Below are 23,522 nucleotides of genomic sequence, written 5' to 3' on the forward strand. Positions count from 1 at the left end.
GGGGGTAGGCAATATATGTGTTCCAGAAAGCTGCAATTTTGTGTATGCTTCCTGATGATGATGTGAAGAAAACTGGGGAGGACGTTGTATCTTTGTTCAGGTAAATTTTTACATTCTCGGTTAAACTAGAATGAAACAGCTAGGAATGCATTTTGCTGCTTGGATTCAAAGCTCTTCTCTTTCCTCATTTATTTTCTTGCTAACTCTTGTCACCAATACTTTATTATCATCAAAATTTTCCCTTTTCTCACCACTTACACTGTCTTAAGATCATCAGTTTGGTTTTGATCATCTCAGGCCACATTCAGTTTGATCTCAGCGATGCTTGCACAGGATTAAAATGGAATATAGATGTATAAATTCCAGTGAATCCTCCAATTTGACCCTGTTGTACAGCCCACAAAACTTTGAGGTGCCTAAGTTCAGGTGGCACTTCTGTTTTGGATGGTAGATTTCCCTACGTGCCTGCACATAGGCTTAGCTTATCTTGTTTTTTTGTTATGTCAAAAAAGAACAATTATACATAGGCTGAGAATAAGTTACTGATAGTAATGGTTCATTCCTCACTTTTTAGAGCAATTCTACCAGTTTACAAAGTTAAGACCATACCAGGCAGGGCACATTATCTTCTATATTTTTTGCAATTGTTCCAAATTGTAATTTGTGTTTGCATTTTTCCAAACCCTAATTTTTCCTGATGATAATTACATGAAACTAGTATTGATTCTACCATGATATACAAAGTGTTTGAATTACATTTTAAAATATTTGTTTTATTAATGGAAAAAATGGCATACAAATATGATTAGTTTTTTAAAAAAATCACCACCTCAGTACATTTTATTCATGTTTGTAATGGCAAAACTTAGTGTCATATTCAGTCTACCCAATGTCACTATTAATATTGAAAAGCTGGTGGACCAGATGCATAAGCCTGAAATACAGTACTAGTATATTTGTACATTAAGAAACATATATTTGAGAAATCTGCTTAATTGGAATGTCTTTGGAAAAACTGATTTCTCAGACCTCTGACACGCATTACATTTAAGATATGATTAACATGTTAATTATGCCTTAAGTAGTAACCTAGCCACACATTCAAGTTTCAGCTTGATAGTGTAAGGGGAGCCTGGGTTCGCTTCCGAACCTGCACTGGCAAGTAATAGGGATAGGGAGGCATGATAGGGATCTAAGCCGCAAATCCAAAATTGCTCATGCATGACAGGAACACAGTTGTTGGAATTGTGGCTTAGATATCATTGCACTTTAAGCTGGACATCTGTCAGAGGCCTCAATTATAGCAAATGGCAAAGAATACTACTTAACTGAGAGCAAATACTTAACCAGCAGCAAGAGCAGTGGTTCTCAAACCTGTTAGATTCAAGGCACCCCATGGAAAATGCCAGCTGTCAGTTTTCACTCCTTTTTTTGAATATAGAAAAATAATAGAACAAGTCTTCTGTTACAGTGAATTCAGAAAGACCACAACAGGTCAGAATAGTTTCAGCACAATGGATTCCTAGTTGAACTCTATGGGTTCATCTTGTAAATCAAGTCTTCAGTCTTAACAGTTCTAACACTGGCACCCTTACAAGGATATCAAGGTACCCCAGAGTGCAATGGCACTATGGTTGAGAATTACTGAGCTACAAGTTCAGTGTTGTTAAAATAGGCATCAGGTCTGTATTCAGTTCTGAGCTTTTATTACTTAATGTTAGAGTTACAGGAGGAAGCATCAATTAAAGGTGAAGTGCAGTGACGGCTTCCATTTTTGCACTTTCATTCTCTGCATTGTTTTGTTTTATAGATTTGTTTTTAGACTTTTTAGGTGTTGTTTTCACCTGAGAGGATTTTCATGTGTTACTGCAGATGGAAAATACAGGTTTCCCACGATTTATGTGGGTTCTTTATATGCAAGTTCACTCTTGTGCAATGAGCATATTTAGACCCATAATTCATTATATGTGAAGTAAATTCACTCTTATGCAAGCAGCATAGGTGCCCGCCCCCCAAGCAGGTAAGTCTTTGTGGGGAGGGGAAAGGGCCGTGGCCCCACTCAACCTAGCCCCTGCTGCAGTGGCCCTGGGAATGGCCAGCGCCAGGTGCCTGCAGGTGTTGGGCTCCCCCGTGCTCTGCCTGCCCCCCCCCCCAATGCCTGGGCTCACCCCAGCTCCTGGGCTGCACCATGTCGTGGTGTCAACTGCTCCTGGGGCTGCTCCAGCATGGGCTGGGGTGAGTGTGGACAAACGGAGCCCCAGGCAGTGTGGGGCGCAGCACTCACCCCAACCCCGGCTGCAGTGGCCCTGGGAGCATCTGACACCAGCTGACTGCACCACAGCATGGTGCAGCCCAGGAGCAGAGCTAAGTGGGGACAGGTGGAGCATGGTACAGCCCAGAGGCTGTAGGCAGCTGGCACTGGCCGCTCCCAGGGCTGCTGTAGCCAGGGCTGGGGTGAGTGCTGCTCTGTCACTTCAGCTTTGCTGACTTTTGCAGCCCCGGGAGCAATACTCCCTGCCCTTCTCTAGCCCCAGCCTCGCTCCCTCCCTCCCTCCCTCACCGCCATGGGAACCTATCCCTATCTGTTACATTGTAAAGTGGGTTCGCTTTATGTGAATTCGATTTATGTGCCATTCTCCAGGAACACATATACAGCATAAATCAAGAGAAACCTGTACTCTTTCGCAGCGCAGAAAACAAGAGATCATGGGAAAAGAAATAATTTAATGTGTCAAAGAAGAGTTTTATATTTTATGCACAGAAAATATTAAATATTAATAACTTGATGATATCTTTTTTCCATTTACAGACAAATAGAAGGCCTAAGGCAAAGAATTGCAGGAAAATCTATTCCAACAGAAAAGTTTGCAGTAAGGAAATCACGTCGCTATGCAAGTTCTCAGCCAGTGAAGCTTATACTACCTGCCCTGGTATTCACAGTTGTCTTATTTCAGTCTTCTTTGTATAATAAAATTAGCATATATTTATCAATAATAAAAAGAGCAACTCTTATACAGCTTGTACCATAAGTTTCCACTATTTATTTTAGACTAGAGTATTTGCAGTCAGTAAGATGAATGTTGCATGTATTTTTATAATGGCATACTTAGAATGTACTGTAATAGGGCTTTCCAAATTTGGCTCTTAATTTTGCAAGTTTTATTTTCAGTGTTTTTTCCCTCAGATTAGAGGTGAATGTTTCTTAAAGTTGGACCAAAGTCACTTGATATTTTTTATTTATTCAGACATAAAAAACTTCCTGCATACATGTTTTAAATTTAGAAATTTTCTGCCTGGATGACTCAAAAGCAACTGGAGATGAAAAACATGAAACTTGGCTTATTTTAACTGTAAAACATTTTGTAAATAAAGGCAAGTTTCAAGAAAAATAATTCAGTAGTTTTAAATTTACACGTGGTTTGAAGTGGAAGATTGTATACATGATTGATAGAATGTGCCATAAGGATCCAAGTTAACAACATTTGCATACCACAGTTTGTTTAGCACAGTAAGTTCTAACTACATTGGTATCATTTAATAGGTTGCAAGTGTCTATTGTTAGCTTAACTATCTAATTAGGATCATTTATTATTCAGCTACACTACAGTGGGCAAATCCCTCTTCATAACCTTTGTCCTAACGTCACATGCCTGTCCACATGTGGGGAAAAATTCTTAACTTACTGCAGTCTGCACTAATGCATAAGGGAATAAAATCTGTCAGTGATTGCTACTACCAAGATAAGCTTAAGTTTTATATGGGGCCATAGTACTGAATGGTGCCTATACACATGCTCTGATTTGTTCTAATTAGAACGCTCTAGCATTGCTGTAGTGTCATGTATATAAGCCCCTATCGGTTTAAAAATGGCTGCTGGGATGCTTTAGTTAAAAATGTCCTGTGGCCATTACTAAACGTGCAGGGGCTTAATATATGTAATGCTGCAGCATTTTAATTAGAGTGGTTCTCCAGAAACTGCTCTAACTGAAATGCCCTCCTCCCCCTGCACATGTATAGGTACCCAAAGTGATTCCACTGGCTAATTCTGGTGACTAGGCAAATCTGAATTTAGCTCTTAAAATGTCAACAACTTAAATAGAGCCAGAATATTTAACTCATGGTTTTTTGTTTGGTAGTTACAAACTAACCAAATTGGAAGAAATAAATTAAGGATAACTGTAATTTAGGATGGAAGAGTCTAATGCACAAATCATAATTGGGGAATGACTGGCTAGGCTGCTATGTTGCAGAAAAGGGTCTGGGGTTATAGTGGATTGCAAGCTGAATACGAGTCAACAGTGCAGCAATGGCAAAACTCACTGGGATGTATTAGCATATGTAGTCTGGAAACTAATTTTTTTCTAAAGTAATTCAGCCTTCTGACCCTGAAGTATTATATCCAGTTTTGGGTTCTTCACTTCAAGAAAGATGTAGACAGATTGGATAGAGTCCAGCAGAGATCAACACAAATTTGTAAGAACTAAGTACAGAGAGTCAAAAAAACCTGAGGCTGAATCCATTCAATATTTGCAGGTTAGTCTAAACTGTACAGATTGAACTGAGAAGCAAGTGAACAGACATGCATTTTTGATTCTGGAAATGCAGCCACATGCCTGCAGTGCCTCAGGCCGGAAGCTGAGGGGTGCTAGAGCATGTCTTCCCTTCCCTTTGGCAGTGTCCAGAAGGCTGGAGGGAAGTTGGGAGAGAAGCCCTCTGAAGCTTTCCCCCCTTCCGTGCTCAAGCTGAGGGGCCTATTGCCAGGCCCCAGCAGACATGCCGAGTACAATGGCGGGGATTTAAATCCCCAACATGGCTTGCATGGACTGGTTCCATAAACTGATATGATCTAAATCAGTTCTATCTGATACTACATCCAATCAGATTTGTCTCGAACCAATTCTGGCCATTTTGCAAGTGGTTTAAGTGCACTGGACTTCTGTTGTGTTACAGGTTTAAACTGGTTCCAAGTCACTTAAACTGGTTTATGTGCAACTTCTGTCCCTAGCCAAGAGGTCTAGAAAACTTGATGTATAAGAAGAGGTTGGAAAAATGGGTTATTTAGTCAGGAGAAGCAAAGATTGAAGGGGGATTCACATTGGCACTGGATGGTTAGAAAGAGGATGTGACTTCCACAGAGAACAGGACAAGAAACAACAGTTTTAAATTGTGATGCGGGAGGCTTAGTTTGGATATTAGGAAGAACTTTCTACTTTTGAGGATGGTTAAATACTGCAACAAGTTACCTAGAGGGGTTGTGGATTCTCCATCCTTGGAAATTTTTAGGCAAGACAAGCATATTGCTAGAATGTCCTAGACCGGGATGTTCTTGCCTGGAGCCGTGAGTTGGACCAGCTGACCTCCTGTTGTCCCTTCCAGCTGTATATATTCCTCGAATTCTGAACTGTATATGAGAACAATATATTTCAACAACTTGTTCCATACGATTGTATATGCAAAGTATAAAGCTCTGATAATTGCTCAGGGAAAAATACTAGGATCTTGTCTTAAGATACTAATATCATGGTAAATGATATTAGTTGACAAATGCTGAATCTTTGCTGAATCAATGAGTAGTATCTTAATTTTGGATGGAAACTCATCATTTAAGGTCTGGCTCAGCATGTGGGCTATGATCCTTCCTTAAAGAATAGGCAATTACAGCACTTTAAGTAGATAATACATCCAAACAGGAATTCATGCTGTTAATATAAAATTAAAGTATGCAGTAATTTTCTTTTTTCACATGTCAGCTTGATCTGTTCAATTAACAGCTAAGGTTATTTGGAAGGTAGGCTACAGGGATAGAAGAATGTTTGCAGGGGAAATCCAATTTGTCTTCATCAACAGAAAATGCTAACACTTTGGCCTGTTTGTTGTATCTTGCAGTTAATGAACATTAAATTATATTTTGGAAAAGCTGCCATTCAGCCATTTGGTCTTTAAATAAAAGCAGTTTTCAGTGTCCTGACTGCTTTATTAGGCAACAACCTGTTTTTGATAGCCTAACAAAATATATCCCCAAGTATTATCCATGTTCTTTGCTTAGTTAAATTTCCTGCAAAGGTAACATTTTGCATATTGTGTAGACAAGTATTGGCTGGTATAGTAATTGTTTATTATCAGGGTTACTCAGCACTTCTCCTAAGACCTGTGTTTCACCTACTTCACCTTTTACAACATATTAGGTGTTTTGGTCAAAATTTTCCATGAAGGAGAACTGCTTCAGGCTGATTTTTGGAAAATTTCGGACAAAACTGTTCAGTTGTTTCCAAGAATAACCTTATCTTTCTGATGCGTTAGCATCAGCATGCATTGGAGCAGAAACTTGAAATATGGCAATTGTAACCTGTCTTTTGAATCACAGATGTGCTTTCTTTCATCCCCACAAAAATCTGGTTGAAAAATTCAAGTTCACATATGACAGGCAGAGACTTTCAAGAGATTTTAACAGCTAAATCTATGATGATACTGTCCTATCTGGGCACGCCCTAATCTTCTGACTACTCCTAGTGTTGACTAGACTGTTTATTTGCTATCAATGCAGAGTGTTTGAGTGTGGCCCATACCCTCACTGGTACTCTTTTTGTCAGGCAGTGAGACTGAAAGCAGGGTCACATTCTGCAGTGCTTTTTTTTTTCTTTCTTTCTTTCTTTCTTTTTTTTTTTTTTACCCTTTCCTCCCATTACCTGGTATTTCGGGTGGGTTGGTTGGGGTGTGTGCATGCACACCTGTACCTTTAATGTGCTGAGAAAATGTTCAGTATAGCTATCCACATTATATTCTTAAGTGAAATTGATCCATGTATAAAACTGATGCATGTGTTTTGTTTCTTTTTGGCAGGAAATGATGTATGTTTGGAATGGTTTTGCAGTTGTAGGCAAAAGAACAGACCTTACAGAAAGTTTATTAATAACAATTGAAAAAGAGGAAACTGCTCTACAGAATGAAGCTAGTAAGTAGTCATTTCAGGGGAAAAAATATAACTAGCAACACAGAAAAACCTGTTGGTTCATTTTGCAGTATATTAATGTGTTCTATAAGGAGCAAGATGGAAGACTGAATGGAATTCAACACTTACAGCTAACTGTAGTCCCAATGAAATATCCCTAAGAGCAACAATGCAAAGTTATTTACATTTACATATATTTCATCAACATTTGATTGGCTCAAATCAGAGTATGGGAGACTAAATAACTTTGAATAATTTAATAAGATGTCATTAAATAATATCCAGTATCTGAGGAGATGAGCTAAATGATTTGACCTGGAAAGGTCTGAAAAAATACTTAAGTTATATTCGAGGCAAGTTCTGCCACTGTGCAATATTGAGACTATTGAGTAAAGATGAGTGGAGTTTGGTTAAATATAAAAGATAGGGATGATATCAGTGGAGTAACCTAATATATCCACAAGAACAATAAATATATAAGAACAGTAAATATATAGAATAATAATAAAGTGTGAAATTATAGTATTACAATGAGCATTAAAAGAAACAACATTTATTAATAACTGTAAAGAGAATTTTTGTAACTTCAGTGCATAGAAATTAAAAGCAAGTATTTTCAGATTAAAATCATTACTTAATTTAAATTATAGGCAAAAGTAATCAGAAGAAAAGTATACCATAAAAGTGATACCTGTACACACTTTAATAATGTGCTTATTCTCCTTGACTCAGGTTTCTTAGGTTTGACAGCTTTTTACATAGTTGTCAGGACTCTCTCAGTTGTACATCTCTCTACTGAGCTTTACAATTACAATTTATTTTATGGAGAATTTACTTAACCCAGGGCATGAAACTTAGATAATAAAACGTTTATTTCTTCATTAAGTTTCCAATTCTTCTTTAAAAAAAATCCCTGTTTGATACTGACATCTTAATCACACATTTACTTATCATGTATAGTAGAAAAATGTTGCCTCTGCAAATGAAAATGTGTAGTTAAATAATAAATACTTAAAAGTTTGCACTGAGAATTGAAAATGGAAAGCAGCATATAAATGCTAACCTATGAGAATATTAGAAGAGGACCTAGGTCACAGAATTTTACCTTGATCTTTTTAAACCCTCATGGCTCAGAAGTGTTCAAATGCTTGGTTTCTGGGTGGGCCCATCCCTAATTGCTACTCCTAATACATGCCCTGCCTTTAAGAATGATTCCAAAATATCTCCATCTTCAAGATATAAAACCCCAACAAGGCTAAGGCTTTTGTAAAGCTGCCAAAACCTCTGAAATTCCAATCTGTAGAAGATAATTTGTAGACCTGTAAACAATCCTTTGAAATCTGGGCTACAGGAAAGAATCAAGGCAAGGTGTCAGTACAAACTGAAAGCAGGAAATGGAAGCAATGGAATATCCTGGATAGTAAAGAAAATCAAAGGGGTGAGTACAGAGCATGTAAACCCAAACTAATAATGGTCCTAATCCATATAATGATATCAATAATAATTATGATTATTTTGTGACAATTTAATTTTAATAAATAAGAGAAAAGAAGGGCATGCAAATAAAAATCCTTCTATAATCACAAAAAATATGCCAAAGGCATGTCACTATCCCATCTCTAAATAATTTCTTTGAATAAAGAAAACCTAACTGCCTCTTTCTCCAACTGGAATTAAACTAAAGTAATGACTTTTTACTTGAAAGCTGATCTCCAACACCTCAGTCTCCTTCCCAGAATATTACACCTCCATGTCTTTTTTTCCCCATTGTATCAGCATAAAACTCCTACATGTAAAGAATATATTACACAACTTGCAGGTTTAGTGTGGCAGATGTATAGCTATCATTTTAATTTTTTGCTTCTCCAAAATTATTTAGATTAACTTTGCCGATTTATTTTTATCCACAGTATATGGATACATCTTATTCCTATTAATACTAAATAATTAAATTATTTTAATACAAATTTAAGATGTGACTGGCATGTTTAGTATATGAAGCAGTCTTCTCAACTTCAAAACTACTCTTTTAAAATAAAGGCTGTAAGTTTCAGGTCTTGCACCTGCTCTTGAATTCTTCTGCCAAGGTTTAGGCTTTTACAATCACATCTTCCTGTTTTCAAGTGTCTGCCACTCTCTGAGCTAAGCTGTTTCTTCCTTATGCTGAGTCTTTTCTTTCCAGCTGAATTGTCTTCTGTATACTTGAGTTATAAATGTATTTAGCCATCTTTTTTTCTCCTGGGAATTCTTACTGGGATGTCCTTGTAGGATTTTTGGTACGTCTATACTGTTTTTGCAGCAGTCGTGAAAGCACTAGTTGAGCATTCCTTTCTACTCTGTGAGCAAACTTATAAGTGAAGAGATGAAATTGCGGTAAGGTCACACATGGCCGCTGCTTTCAAGATCTATCAGTTCGGCATGAATAAGAGAGGTGGCAGGGAGCATGCTCAGAGTGGCTTCATTGCTGTATTTCTGGGTTTAAAATGGGTGGGTGGGCATTCTTGAGAGTAAACTCCCAAGACCCTTACTATAAACCTACACTTTACATTTAAAAAGATATGATCCTATCTCTGAAGCAGGACTTGAGTAGGTGGCTGGCATCCATTAAGCAGTGGCTGCGGCATTCATTTCTCAGCTCTGCTCTATCCAGTGAGGAACAGGAGAAGGACAGGCAAACATATCACATGGGTAGCCTGGATTGTTTTACCTCTACAGTTGCTCGAATCATTAAAAAGTAATATAACCTCTGCAACTTACGAACAAATATGAACCTTTTAATGAATCTGCTAGGGTGAAACTAAATTTCATAATTTGTGGCAATTGATAAACCTACTTAGTTGATTTAATTTAGATGCATTGGAATACTAATGGTAAAAAATTACCCATCAATAACATAAATAGCATATATAACAAATAGAGTGTTTTGCAAAAAATAAGATCTAGTAAAAATAATAGGCCAGGCAGGGTGGACTTATATCAGGTGTGAAAATTTGGCTCATTATTAATCTTTCATTCTAGCCAGCATTGTTGGAATCTTCACTTTATAACAAATCAGTCTTGCACCTGTCAAATTGGGCGATTCATTTTTTTTTTAATTGCATGACATTGTTATGCTGAAGTGCATCTACATTTAAGACAGATATTTGCAGATAAAATGATCTTGATATGATGAGTTGTTTTTATAAGTCTTCTGTTTGCTATCTGGGCACGGATGCTGTGGGGAGTTGTATCTTTAGGCATAAGTACAGACGGTCAAAAAGCCTGAGGCTGAATCAACTCAGTCTTCACAGGTTAGTCTAAGCTCTGTAGATTGAACTGATAAAAGCAAGTGCACAGACATTCACTTTTGATTCAGCAAATGCAGCCACATGCCTGCAGTGGCCCACGCTAGAAGCCAGGGGTTGCCAGAGCATGCCTCCCTGCTCAGCTGGAGCTTTCATCCTGGCTTTCTGAGGGACTGTAAGTTGACTTGAATTTGGAGGGGATCTGGGACAAAAGTTCAATAAACTGATTTAACCTAAATCAGCTGTCTGATACTACATCCATCCAGGTTTATCTTAAACTGGTTTTGGCCATTTTGAAAGTAGTTTATGTGTACTGAACTTCTGTTGCGTTACAGTTTCTGATCACTTATACCAGTTTATGTGTAATTTCTGCCCCTAGCCTAGAAGGCTGTGGCACATGTGAGTTTAAACAAGTTATTGTGAGGTGTGGAGGCTTTTGCTATTGCTAACCAGTTAGAACATACTCATAAAATAAAACAGACCCTGGTCGGACTCTGAATGATTATTGAACAACGTATTCTTTTATCTAGAGAACAACCAATTTTGTACTGTCTTATCCAGAGTACAAATAGACAAAAGGAATGTCCCACTAGAGTTGAAATAAAAATGTAAAGGACACTTTGGAAAAGATTTAACACAGCACATCACTCAGTTCCCCCACATGATGGAATGCAGACAGAAGATAGTTTTATATCTGACTTGTACCAGATACCAGTTTTGCAAACCTGATGTTTTGAATAGTTTTTAGTTCAGGGAGACTAACTGAAATCACAGTAAAGAAATCTGAGGAGTTCTGTCTGTGTAAAAATGAAGTGTGGAAAAATATTTTTAAACAGTGTCTGCAAAAAGGTGAAAACTTGGAAGTTTGTGACTGATATATGGATTAAGAGCTGATCTTTCACTTCTGGGAGGCAGTAAAATCCTGATAAAGGCATTTGACCATAGTTTGGGACTGTGATTATTAAGTCTTTTTAGCTTAGTGTACCGTCAAACTGTAGCACTGTAATTTACTAGTTTTTAGATCTGGGGAAAAATCTCTGGTACATAGCAGTTGAAGTAGTAGGCAAAGACTGAAAACCATCAGTTACAGGAAATCAGTCCTTGGGGTGGCATCTGTCTCTTTCTGTTTCCTGATTCCTTCTCTGTGTGACAGAATAATGCAAAATGCCCACTTCACTTCTGTGTATCAATAAAAAAATGGATTTTTGCATTGTTGGTAAAAGCACTGAAACTAATCATTTTTAAAAGTAGACGGCAAGCATTCTACATTCAAGACTGGCAAAACATTTAGTTACGTTTCAAGATGCTTTAGCTGTCCATGTTTGCAGAACTGTTTGTATAGCTGTATTTGGCAGACTATTTTTAAAAAATTAATGTAACCTAAGAGAGCTGGTAATTACTTGTAAACAAGATGATCTGAAAGGAGGGTGTTTTGCTTCCTGAATTGTTAATGTATGTGCAGCCATCTGTCTCTCCATATGTGTTTTCTTTCCTTTCTTTTGCTGCAACCAGCTAATGTTATAAGCCAACAAGAAAGGACCACACATGCTACTACTGAAATTCTGAAATACTTTGCAAAGCTCCTTCATGTCTTTGGTAATACAGAACAGAGGCTGCTTCTGCATAAACCCTTTTTCTGTTAAATTCTCCCGCTGTTACACCTCTGCTAATGCAGCTTCTCCAGTGGGAGGGGCAACTTAGTGTGGAAAAGATATTGTAGGCAGACTCACAGTGCAAAACAAGTGTTCTGTCAGTACATAGCTAGCACCACAGGGATGCTGCCTGAGCATGTCCCCACGTGGTTCCACTGCAACAGCTGTGCTGGCAGGGTGTGCAGTGCACCCTGGGAAGCACCAGCTGTTAAAGGGGCTGCCAGCAGAGAATGTGGGTGTGTCTACACATGCTTTCGAGCAGCTTTTCTGTGGCAGCAGAAGCCTTCTGTTTCTCACAGAGCAGGTGTTGGTCTGCTGGCAGAATGAAGGGGTTCTGTTCCCACAGGGGAACTGCGGGTGTTAATGCACTTACAGCTTTGTTGGCAGAATCTTAGTTCTGCAAAAAATATGCCTCCATTTTGACATGATAAAGGTTTGTTACTTTGGACAGGTTTAAATGACTCCATGATATAGAATAAAAGTCCCTGTGTATTTTGAGTAGTTGCCTGCAGGAATTACTGTATTGACATGTTGAGATTTTTGTCCTTGGTTGCTTTATTGGGAGCAATTCAAAACTGGTATCAGATGTCATCTAAGTCCTTGTTGGTGCAAAATTTTGATAAACTAAACTCCCTTACTTATCCCTAGAGCTTTTTATAATGCATGTCTAAAAATGGCTTTTGTTTCTGTTTTGAGATCATAGTGAATACTACATGGATGATGTATGCTTGCTGCAGTTACTAAAAGGCCTCTGTCTGAAATACCTGGGAAGACTCTTGCAAGCTGAGCTGTGTTTCAATCAAGTTATCCAAAGGTAAAAAGGATAGTAATTAAAGATGTAAACTTCATATTGTGCAGTATGATAAAACGTTTTAGGTGAAAATGTCAGAATCCATGCACACAGGAATTCCCTTGGAAGAAGCAGACTTTGCGCTAGGAATTCCTTGTGGTTGTGAGGACAGAATTGGCATTTCTCCCAAAGATGGATGGAGACCATGTGGCTACATGGCAATCATTTCTGTACCTCTTGTTGGGGCATTTGGCCCCCACTTCTGTATCAGAAAAAAATGCTTACTTGCTCAGGATCTCTCTCTCCCAAAACTCGCTTCCCTGCTTCTCTTTGATTCCTATCTTGAACTATAAAGCAAAGAAGCTCCACAACTACACCTGGATGCCATTGAAAACCAGAGATGGCAAAAGAGAAAAGGGTAAAAAAAACAAAACAAAAACGAGCGGTACTTTCTCACACTGACCTTGTGCTCTTTCACTGCCCTTTAATGAGACAATAGATAAAACAGTTTTTGATTTGATTAGTTAAAATGAGTTATTTACCTTAGGTAGAGGGAGATTGAAGCTTACCCACTTTGGCGGATCCTGTCACAAAAACACTAATAGAAGAGATGCTAGGTGAGACACACAGAGACTGTGAAAAGCAAAGGCAGACCCTTCCAAAGGAAAAAGGGCCTCACTTCAAGACAGTTTTGGACTCTGAGAAATGGGGCCATTTTTTTATCATAGTTTAGTAAGTCTTGATTGCTTAGACTGGACAGGATGTTCTGATATTTATAAAGCCTCTGAGTAGCTCCCTGAGGCGTGTTCTCAGACGTCTTTCACTGTTTTCAATAAATGTGTTCATGCTGAATTTCCTTTTGGTAAGGAATTTTTTACTGCTTCCATTAACATTTGGCACAGCTGTTCTTTCCTGGTGTTCACCAAGCAAAGGGGCACTGAGATGATTGCCTGACTTTTCCTGTCACACTTCATATTTTATGTTCAGGGTCTGAGGTGTGGCAGGAAGAACCAGAAGAAGGATTACCAGTTCATTTCTGTTTCTCTGCTAGTGACTTAATCCTATGAATGGACAGCTTTTTCAACATTCAAAACTTCACAGGGTTTGGTCCAGTGCTGGGTCTATATAGCCTGGATTGGCTTAGAACAGTTTAGAACATGCAGAACAGCTTTGCCTGCTGTGATTTTGTGGCTTTGATAGAGACAATAGAATCAAAGTTTCTCAGTATTCACGTAAGAGTATTTTGTTAACTGACAATTCCAAAGGCATTCATGAAGTTAGTATTCTAAATGTTGACATATGTGTTTCCGTTCATTAAACTTGTCAATGAACCAGGGCAATTGTTAAGTTTAACCAAACACATTTAAGTCTAAGGTGCTGGCTGTTACAGCAGTTAATTCATTTATAATCCCAAGGTTTGTTGTATTTCGTATAAGTGCGGTGAGGAAGAGTCTATCTGCTGTCTTGTCTGACCTATGAAAAATATTAGGGACAGGAGTCTCAAAATAAGGAGCTTAAATTTAGACTTCTAAAATATGTTTAGAATATTTCCAGCAATGAAAAAATAATCACTCAACAATTCAGTGAAGTTAATGGAAACTATTAAGGACTCAAAACTTTTAGTGATCAGTCAAATGCATTGATTTAGTTATAAGGCAATCAGAACTCGTAGTAGAGATGATATCTTTTATTAACCAAGAAGATTTTTGCAAAAAAATTTCTTTAACTGCAAGCTTTTGGGCACAAACACCCTTCATCAGGCATATAGGAGCTTAGTCCTAGGCTTTTGTGTGTTAAAACATTAGCTTAATTGAAATATACTTTGCATTTAAGTTAATAATCGTTAAACTTGAGTGCAACATGCATTTCATGTTTAATACTGATAATTAACCAATTATGTGTGTCTGCTTTCTTAGTGAAAAACAGATAAAGTATGATAACTACTTGGTGCCATTCACCCTATATGAGTTGGGACTTCTGTACAAACAGCGGGATGAAAGAGAAAAAGCAATACGATACATAGAAACTGCAAAGTAAGTGGAATTGATGTTTGCCTCTGTGCAATATTCCCTAGAGTAAAACTGAGGCGCGCCAAACAAAAAATTGATCTTTCACATGCTTTTTTATATTTTGTAAAGCCTCTCATAAAGAAATACTGCAGCTTTTACAAGAATACTTAAAAAATGTTTTCCAGTAGAAATTACTTTTTAAAGCATATGCATCATATATACTTTCTACTTTATAATCTACTTTATAATGTAAGGTACATTTATATTCTACTTTGGCTATGCCATGTCCTCTCAAAATGGTATGTTGAACTAAACCAAGTGGAGTGCTGTATTAAAGGCATATCCGACCTCCTTTCCATTCAAATGTATGTCAGAGAGAAGGTGTGGTTTTGCTGCATGGAGGCTGGTGAATTGGAGAGAGAATGTAAAAGATCCCTACCTCCTGTGCATATAAGTAGGTTCACAGGATGCCTGTTATGCTGTAGTGAAGGAGTTTATGGGTGGTAATAATGGCCTGGAAGAGCTAGTGAATTTTGAGCTACATGTATTCAGTGTCCACTTTTCTCTCTCCTCCACAGGCAGGAGGGAGGAAGGGAAAAATTCTGCGTATAGCACAGGCCATTCGCCCAGTCTGTGCACTGGAACTTTCCCCTGACTGTTGGCTGTAAAATAAGTTTACAGTGCAGCAGTGTGACAAGAGTCCTACTTTCAGAGCCCCTCTAGAAGTGTGGCTCCGCCCTCCTGCAATGGGCCAACTGCGTGCTTACTCGCCTGCCATGCCTTGATTTTGATTAACAGATGATTGTAATCGGCAGGAGGCTGCCCATTTCTACATGCCCTGATGACAGGGGGCGCTGTCTGCGGCTCCTGTTCCTCCCCTACACCGCAGCCCAAGCCTCGCAGATGGTGCTGATGTGATCTGACTTGGGCCTTGTTGTTATGTCTCAGCCCTCCATTTGCTCTCAGGGCTCCCCGCCGCCCCTCCTCACTCTCTCTTGGGGCTCCCCGCCACCCCTTCGGGGCTGGGCCAATGCACCCCACAAAATACTGCGCCTTCTGTGGCACCAGGAACCCCACGCTACTGGGAAGTCCCTATGAGGCCTCCTCCAACCCCTAATAGCCTCACCCGGTCCTCCGGTAAAATAGTGAACATAAAACACAAAGCTCCTGGGCTACAACATAAAAGCTAGACCGTCCTGGTCAGAAGAAAACAATAGTACCTCCCTGCTAGAGACAGCGAGCACACCAATCCCCTCAGCAGGATTTAGGGAATGTTCCCGCCATCCCGGTTCACCGCTTTGTGCTGGCTGAGTTCCTCCTCCCTCGGCTGCCGGAGGGAAACTGCCCTCCTGGCCTCCTGCCTGGGCTTAAGAAAGGCCAAGCCCTGCCCCTTCCTGTCTCTAGGTTTACCCTGGTTGCCGTAGCAACCAGCACCTGCGCAGTCCTAGTGACTGGCAGCTGAGCTTCCCTCTTTCCGCTACCAGGGGTCTCCCCCGAGCCGTTTTTGCTCTCAGTCACAGGGCCCCTACAAGCTCTGCAACACACCTCCCCCCCCCTTCAATTCCAGACTCACCGAGTCTATCTTCCTCCTTGCGGGTGTTGCCTCTGCCAGAGCTCCTCTCTGGACCTGTTTTCTGACACCCGACAACCTGGACACAGGAGGCGGAGGTTTTCAGGCGCCTCCTACTCGCCTTTTCCCCAAGGGCGCACCATGTGGGATTTGTTGGGAGTTACCTGCCACAAGTAGTCCCCTCACATTAGCCAGCCTTGGTAGGGTGCCCTTCGGCCTGTAGGGCCCCAGGCTTGATAACTCTGCGGCTGGGACGTTAGACGCTGCATCGTCGCTCTGGGGGGGCTGTCCCTCTGAGGCCCTCTTCCTTCTCTCTCCTGACAGGCCGGCCCTGACTGGAACGGCCGATACTTAGAGTGATCACCCTGCCTGCCCATAACAGGGTTCGTTTTCCCTGCCATCCAACCCCTCTTCTTTCTTGTCTGGGATCCTCCTGATTCTCCAGGCCCCCCTTCTTCCTCGTATTGCCTTGAGAAGAAGTCAGCATTTGTATTCAGGGTCCCTGAGCAATGTTTTATTTCAAAACAATACAGTTGTAAACTCAGGGCCCACCTCATCAGCCAGCCTAGCATTGTCCGTCTTCATATTTTGTAACCAGCGTAACGGCGCGTGATCAGTGTGAACTGACGTCCTAATAGATAATACCGCAATGTTTCGATAACCCATTTAATTGCCAAACATTCTTTTTCTATCTTGGCATAATTTGGTTCTGGGGGATGCAATTTCCTACTTATGTAGGCTATGGGTCGTTCTTCTTCACCCTCTCTCTGCATCAGCACTGCTCCAATAGCTACCTTTGAGGCATCTGTCTGTACTTGGAAGGATTTATTAAAGTCCGGTGTATATAAAAGGGATTGCAAGCTTCTTCCACAGCCGGTGTCCATCTCACCTTGTTCGGAGCTTCCGCCTTCGTCATCTCAGTCAAAGGCTCCACCACCTCCGAGAAATGAGGTACAAACCTCCTATAATAATTGGCCAACCCCAAAAAAGCTCTCACTTGCTTTTTAGTATGAGGAGCTTGATAGCTCTGTAAGGCCTCCACCTTGCTTAATAATGGTTTTACCCGTCCGCTCCCTACTAGGAATCCCAGATATTGGGTTTCTTCCTTTCCTGTTGTGCATGTCTTCAGGTTGGCTGTCAACCCGGCCCTTCGAGTCCTGCACTACCACTCTCAGTGTGGTGAGGTGTTCTGCCCAGCTTGCGTTGTAGATTACAATATCATCAATGTAAGCTGCGGCGTAGCCTCTATGGGGAGCCAAAATTCTGTCCATTAGACGTTGCAATGTAGCGGCAGCTCCATGTAATCCGAAAGGCATCCATCGAAATTGGAAAAGACCCCAAGGGGTGGCGAACGCTGTCTTTTCTTGATCCTCAAGAGCCACTGGGATCTGCCAGTACCCTTTTGTCAGGTCTAGGGTGGTGATATAGCGAGCTTGTCCGATGTTCTCTGTCAGCTCGTCTATCCTTGGCATTGGGTATGCATCAAATCTCGCTATTGCATTCACCTTCCAGAAATCAATGCAAAGGCGAATTTTCCCATCAGGCTTAGGTACTGCCATGATAGGGCTCCGCCAATCGCTGTGTGATTCGCATATAATGCCTCTCTTCAGCATCATTGTTATTTCTGTTTTTATTTGGCTTTGCAGTCTTTGGGGAATCCGCCGCCAGTGCTCACGGACCACCTGGCCCGGAGGAGTTCTTATTCAATGCGCCACACCCCTAGCTTCCCCAGGTGTTTCCCAGAATACATCTCCATATTCTTTGATTAGCTCGGTGGCCTGTCTTCTCTGTGTTTCTGATAATTGTGGGGCCAGTTCCACGTCCCCCAGTCCACTCTCCTCAGTCAAGGAGGGTCCCAATTCCAATTCCTTGGGCTGGAGAGATAGGTACATGCCTTCCTGGACCTCTCACTTCTTTAACATGTTAATGTGGTATACGTGCTGCTTCTTCTGTTTATCTATCTGGTACACCTCATAGTCTATGGGCCTTACCTGGCGTATCACCTTGTAGGGCCCTTGCCACCGCCAAGCAGCTTACTTTCTCGGTCTGGCAATAGAACCAAGACGCGGTCTCCCACCTCCAATTTTCTTGCCCGTGCGCCTCGGTTATAATATCTCATTTGACGCTGTTGCGCCTCCCTGAGATTTTCTAGGGCTGCACTTCAGGCTGTTTCCAGATGTTCCTGCAGATGTATGACATATTGGATTAAGTTTTGGTCTCTACTCTGCTGTTCCTCCCAACTTTCCTTAATCAGATCCAGGATCCCTCTTGGTTGGCGGCCGTATTATAATTCAAAGGGTGAAAACCCGGTTAAGGCTTGCGGTGCCTCCCTTACCGCAAACAACAATGGTGGTATCATTTTGTCCCACTCCTGGGGTCTCTCGACCACGAACTTCTTTAACATTTGCTTCAGCGTTTGATTGAATCGTTCTACAAACCCGTCTGTTTGGGGGTGGTATATTGCTGTTCTCAGGTGTTTAATTCCTAAGGCCTTGCTCACTCCCTCAAACACCCGCAATGTGAAATTCGTTCCCTGATCTGTTAGCATTTCTTTAGGGAGTCCGACGTGGGAAAATACCTTCACCAGCTCATTTGCCACTTTGGGGGCAGTTACGGTTCGCATTGGCACTGCTTCCGGATATCTTGTAGCATAATCCAGTAGCACTAAGATATACTGGTTCCCGGTGCTACTTTGGGGAAGCGGCCCCACGATGTCCAGCACCACTCGCTCAAAGGGAACCTCCACCAAACGTATTGGAACTAAAGGAGCCTTTGGGGGTGGTCGTGGATTCACTTTTTGGCACACAGGACATGAAGCGCAATACTTTGCCACTTCCTGCAACAGTCCTGGCCAAAAAAACCTTGCCCAAACACAGGCTTCAGTCTTATCCCTGCCCAAATGTCCCCCCATAGGGAGCTTGTGAGCCACCTTCAATAAAGCTCGTCGATAGCGCCGAGGCACCAGCAACTGTGCGAACTCCTCTCCTTCCGGCTTCCCCAACTCCACTCGATAGAGGAGGTCTTTCCTGATCTCGAACCTCGGCATCGTGTTCATCAGCGCCGGCCGTAAGATCTCTCCATTTCTTTGGGCCAGATGGTCTCGTAATGCTGGCTGAAAATCAGGCTCCCGACTTTGCTCCAGCTGGAAATGCTTGTCTTCCCATAGGTGTGAGATGTCCACTTCTTGTTCACCCCTTTCATCGGGAGGGCGTACTTCGACTGTGCCTGTGAATACTTCTGCCTTCTCCCCTAGCCTCACGTTGGTTACCTCCTCCATCAGTTCAGGCCAGTCGCAGCCCAACACCACTGGATAAGGCAAATGTTCAGTGTCCCGGGGCAAGGGGAGGACATGGACCCCAAAGGGTCAAGGAGGGACTCTGGGGGACAACACACCCCAGGGAAAACATAAGAGAAGGAAAAACAAGCAAAAACACCCTACCTGCTGCAGGAACCGCAGCGGGACTGGAAGCGGCGGTGGGACCCGCGCGGCTCATTAGCTGCTGTTTTTTTTTTAAGTGATAGCAGCTGGAGAGAAGGGGGAGGAGAGCCAGCATGGAAGGATAAGAAGGGGAGACAGCAAGACAGAAGGGGAGGAGAGGTGGAGAAAGAGCAAAGAGAGAGTAGCTCCTGGACCCACTGAGGAGGCGGCAGAGCTGGAGAACGCTGCCCATAGAGCAGGAGAACACCCAGACAAGCACCAGTATAAAGACGCTATTACCAAGCTTAGAAGGACAGAGGTATCCAGGCTGCATATCATCCTGAAGCCATGAGGAGAGCCTGCAGGAGGGTCCTCATCAGCAAAGGCTGGTTCCAGTGAATCGCACAGGAGAGAGGTGAACGATCAAGGGGCTAGCTAAGACCATTTCATCCTGGATGGAAGACCCGGGAGAGCCCATTGAAGGAAAGTTTCTTCTCCGAGGCGGAAGGGACGTCAAGGGGTGGATGCACGTAGGGTATACTAAGGGTAGGGAATAGGTAGTACTAAGGGGCAGCCAGTGGAGGGGGGCACATTGTAACTTAGTTGCCCCAGGATAGTAATCAGTGGATTATTAAGAGGTGATAGGCAGTTTGTTGCTAGCATCTTTTCTTTTTATTTGTTATTTTTTATTGCCTGGGACGCCAGGGTAAAGTAAGGCGGAGGGCTAGGTAAGGCCAAGGATTTAGAGGGCCTAGTTTGGCTCGGCCATACAACCCAGGCTCAAGTGAGACCCAGGAATATGTTCTCGCAGAAGGAGGGCTGACCGCGGAAAACAACATCAGCACACCGTCGTGGCTGGGTATAGGGCGAGGTACAGGGGAGGTTGGAGCCTCGTGAAGACCATCACCCCTCGGCCTGAGATAACCAAACCCGGACGGTTGGACCCCTCCACCACTGATAAGATCATCAAAGTCGTGGCAGGTGGGATTAGGAGGGGATAAGGCTGCCCGAGGTGCGAGCTCGTGGCCCTAATACCTTTGGGACGGAGCGGAAGACCATCATCAAGATCCAGAGCCGAGCGGCGAGGGACCGGATGATCAAGGCCTGGCGGGTACATTCAGCAACTCTGACCAGCATCTGTCGGATCTTCTTGCCCACTTGCCCACACTTGCAGGGTGGCCCTCACCCTGTTGATCTCCACACCAACATTGCACTGTCACCCGATAGGCTACCCCCTTTTCTTTTGTTGGTACCACATCCTCCCATACCATAGTCTGTAGTGAGCCGGAATCTAACATAGCTTGTACCTTCCTCCCATTGACTATCACCTCCACCGTTAGTGCGGGAAGTTCATTTCTTGCTTCAGTGTCGACTTGGGTCTTGTAGCCACACATCCCTACCCAAATCGTTGGTCGTGGGTGGGTGCCCCCCTTCGTGTTGGCTACCAGTGCTCTTCGTCCTATGTCATGGTTCCGTAGGCTTAGTGTTGTCCGGTAGGGCCGACCCTCCACTTGCCGTTGCGGCTCGGTGTCTGGCATTGGTATCCGTTCCCGTCGCACTCTCTGGATGGACCCAAGGGCTCGTCTCTTCACACGGACCAACCAGCCTTTTAGGGTGCGGGTGGCCACACGAAAGTTTCCCGGCCAATATACCATTGTGAAAGGAGTTCTACTCTCGGAGCCCCTCTGGAAGTGTGGCTCTGCGCTCCTGCAGTGGGCCAACTGCCTGCTTACTTTCCTGCCACGCCTTGATCTTATTTTGAGTAATAGATGATTGTAATCAGTGGGAGGCTGCCCATTTCTACGCGCCCCAGTAACAGGGGGCGCTGCCTCCGGTTCCTTTTCCTCCCCTACACCACAGCCCAAGCCTCGCAGATGGTGCTGGTGTGATCTGACTTGGGCCTTGTTATGTCTCGGCCCTCCATTTGCGCTCAGGGCTCCCCGCTGCCCCTCCTCACTCTCTCTCGGGGCTCCCCGCTGCCCCTCCTCACTCTCGGGGCTGGGCCAATGCAGTATTTTGTGGGGTGCGCCTTCTCTGGCGCCAGGAACCCCACGCTACTGGGAAGTCCCTATGAGGCCTCCTCCAACCCCTAATAGCCTCACCCGGTCTTCCGGTAAAATAGTGAACATAAAACACAAAGCCCCTGGGCTACAACATAAAAGCTAGACCGTCCTGGTCAGAAGAAAACAATAATACCTCCCTACCAGAGACAGCGAGCACACCAATCCCCTCAGCAGGACCTAGGGAATGTTCCCGCCATCCCGGTTCACCTCTTTGTGCTGGCCGAGTTCCTCCTCCCTCGGCTACCGGAGGGAAACTGTCCTCCTGGCCTCCTGCCTGGGCTTAAGAAGGGCCAAGCTCTGCCCCTTCCTGTCTCTAGGTTTACCCTGGTTGCCGTAGCAACCAGCACCTGTGCAGTCCCAGTGACTGGCAGCTGAGCTTCCCTCTTTCCGCCACCAGGTGTCTCCCCCAAGGCATTTCTGCTCTCCGTCTCAGGGCCCCTACAAGCTCTGCGACAAGCAGTTATACGTGAGATACTGTAAAGATTTAAATACCCTTTAAGGTTTAATTAATATATCACCACTAGATTTTCTTAAGTTTTAATTAATCTATCATCATTGGATCCTCCCATTTCCTGCCGTCTGCTGCAGTCTGGGGTTTTTTGTTGATCTCTGTAGGCTTATACAGGGTGCTGTATTTGAAGCTGTCCCGTGTCCATACTTGTTTCTGCAGTGTCCAGTGTACATACCTGACTGCAGTGTACTAAGTAGTGCTGTTTTTTCTATCAGGGTTTTTAATTCCTGTCTTTACAGTAGATCTGACTCATGTTCTGAAGTGATGAAGACTGTTGAAAAGGACCAGATGAAATGAAGGGAAGAGAAAGAAACAGAATGTTGCTTGGATTTTTCTAACTCATTAAATTATTTTGTTCTTTGCAGAAACAATTACAAGGATTACTCCATGGAGTCCAGGTTACATTTTAGGATTCATGCAGCACTTGACAGTCTGAAAGTGACTCCTGCTTCAACGCCTTGACTTACCCAAAGAAGGATCTTCTTCATGAATGCAAGTGTCTACGCAATCTTGTTCAATAGGTGTAAAAAAAATCATGAAAAAGAAAAAAATTATATTTTCTATCATCTTTTTGATTTACTATTTGTCATACTTTAGGCTGTTCTTTTCTATGATGCCTATACAATATTTCTGCTTGACACTTTTAAGAAATACCTTTTATTTAATTTGCTAAAATAATGTAACGTTTGACTTGAATGGGGCCAGTTGCAGGTGCAATAAAGTAATTAAAATACTTTATTTTTTATGTAAAAAATAATGTTGTTTATGGAGCTGTTTGAGTCTAGGTAATGATTTTGGCATTCCATGGAGACTTGATTATCTGCAATATGCTTATTAGGATTTTTCTGCCTCTGGAATAAATTTGCTGGCTGCTAAGAGTCTGTCATACAGTACACCTCTGACATTGGAATTTTTGTACCAAGGAGAAGATGCATTATCTTTGGGCCAGAAGATGAAAAATGCTTAATTTTCCTTCGAGAACATTTTGTTTTCCGTGCAATATTTTTACCATATTCTTAAAGACAAAATTAGACACTGCTGTAATTACATTGGCTTGACAGTCCTGTGTTTCAATCCAAACAAATGATTTCAGGGAGTACGTTCCCGTTTTGTTGGGTTGCAGCCAAAATATATGAATATTTGCAGCAGTGTACCCTTTCCCAGGTTGATATGTATTCTGAACTGTTCCATTAGCATTAGTAAGTTACCTGTGCATCAGTAGAGTAAACTTTAGCTCTCTCCTTCCCCCACCCTCAAAAAGGAAAAATCAGTACAG

At 42.4% G+C, this 23,522-nt stretch overlaps 1 protein-coding gene across 1 annotated transcript in view; it reads left to right on the forward strand.

Annotated features, from left to right (window-relative positions):
- TTC39B (tetratricopeptide repeat domain 39B) overlaps positions 1-23,222 on the forward strand; it is a 74,107-nt gene extending 50,885 nt beyond the window's left edge. Inside the window, exons 13-17 of the mRNA XM_019517563.1 lie at positions 2,810-2,930; positions 6,841-6,952; positions 12,582-12,699; positions 14,592-14,708; positions 22,612-23,222. Coding sequence (XP_019373108.1) covers positions 2,810-2,930; positions 6,841-6,952; positions 12,582-12,699; positions 14,592-14,708; positions 22,612-22,708 — 565 coding nt within the window. The 3' untranslated portion in view covers positions 22,709-23,222. The remainder of the gene's footprint in view (positions 1-2,809; positions 2,931-6,840; positions 6,953-12,581; positions 12,700-14,591; positions 14,709-22,611) is intronic.
- The last annotated feature ends 300 nt before the right edge of the window (positions 23,223-23,522 follow it).

This window comes from Gavialis gangeticus, unplaced genomic scaffold (assembly GCF_001723915.1).
Source record: "Gavialis gangeticus isolate Ggan-Ray unplaced genomic scaffold, GavGan_comp1, whole genome shotgun sequence".
NCBI classification, from domain to species: Eukaryota; Metazoa; Chordata; order Crocodylia; family Gavialidae; genus Gavialis; species Gavialis gangeticus.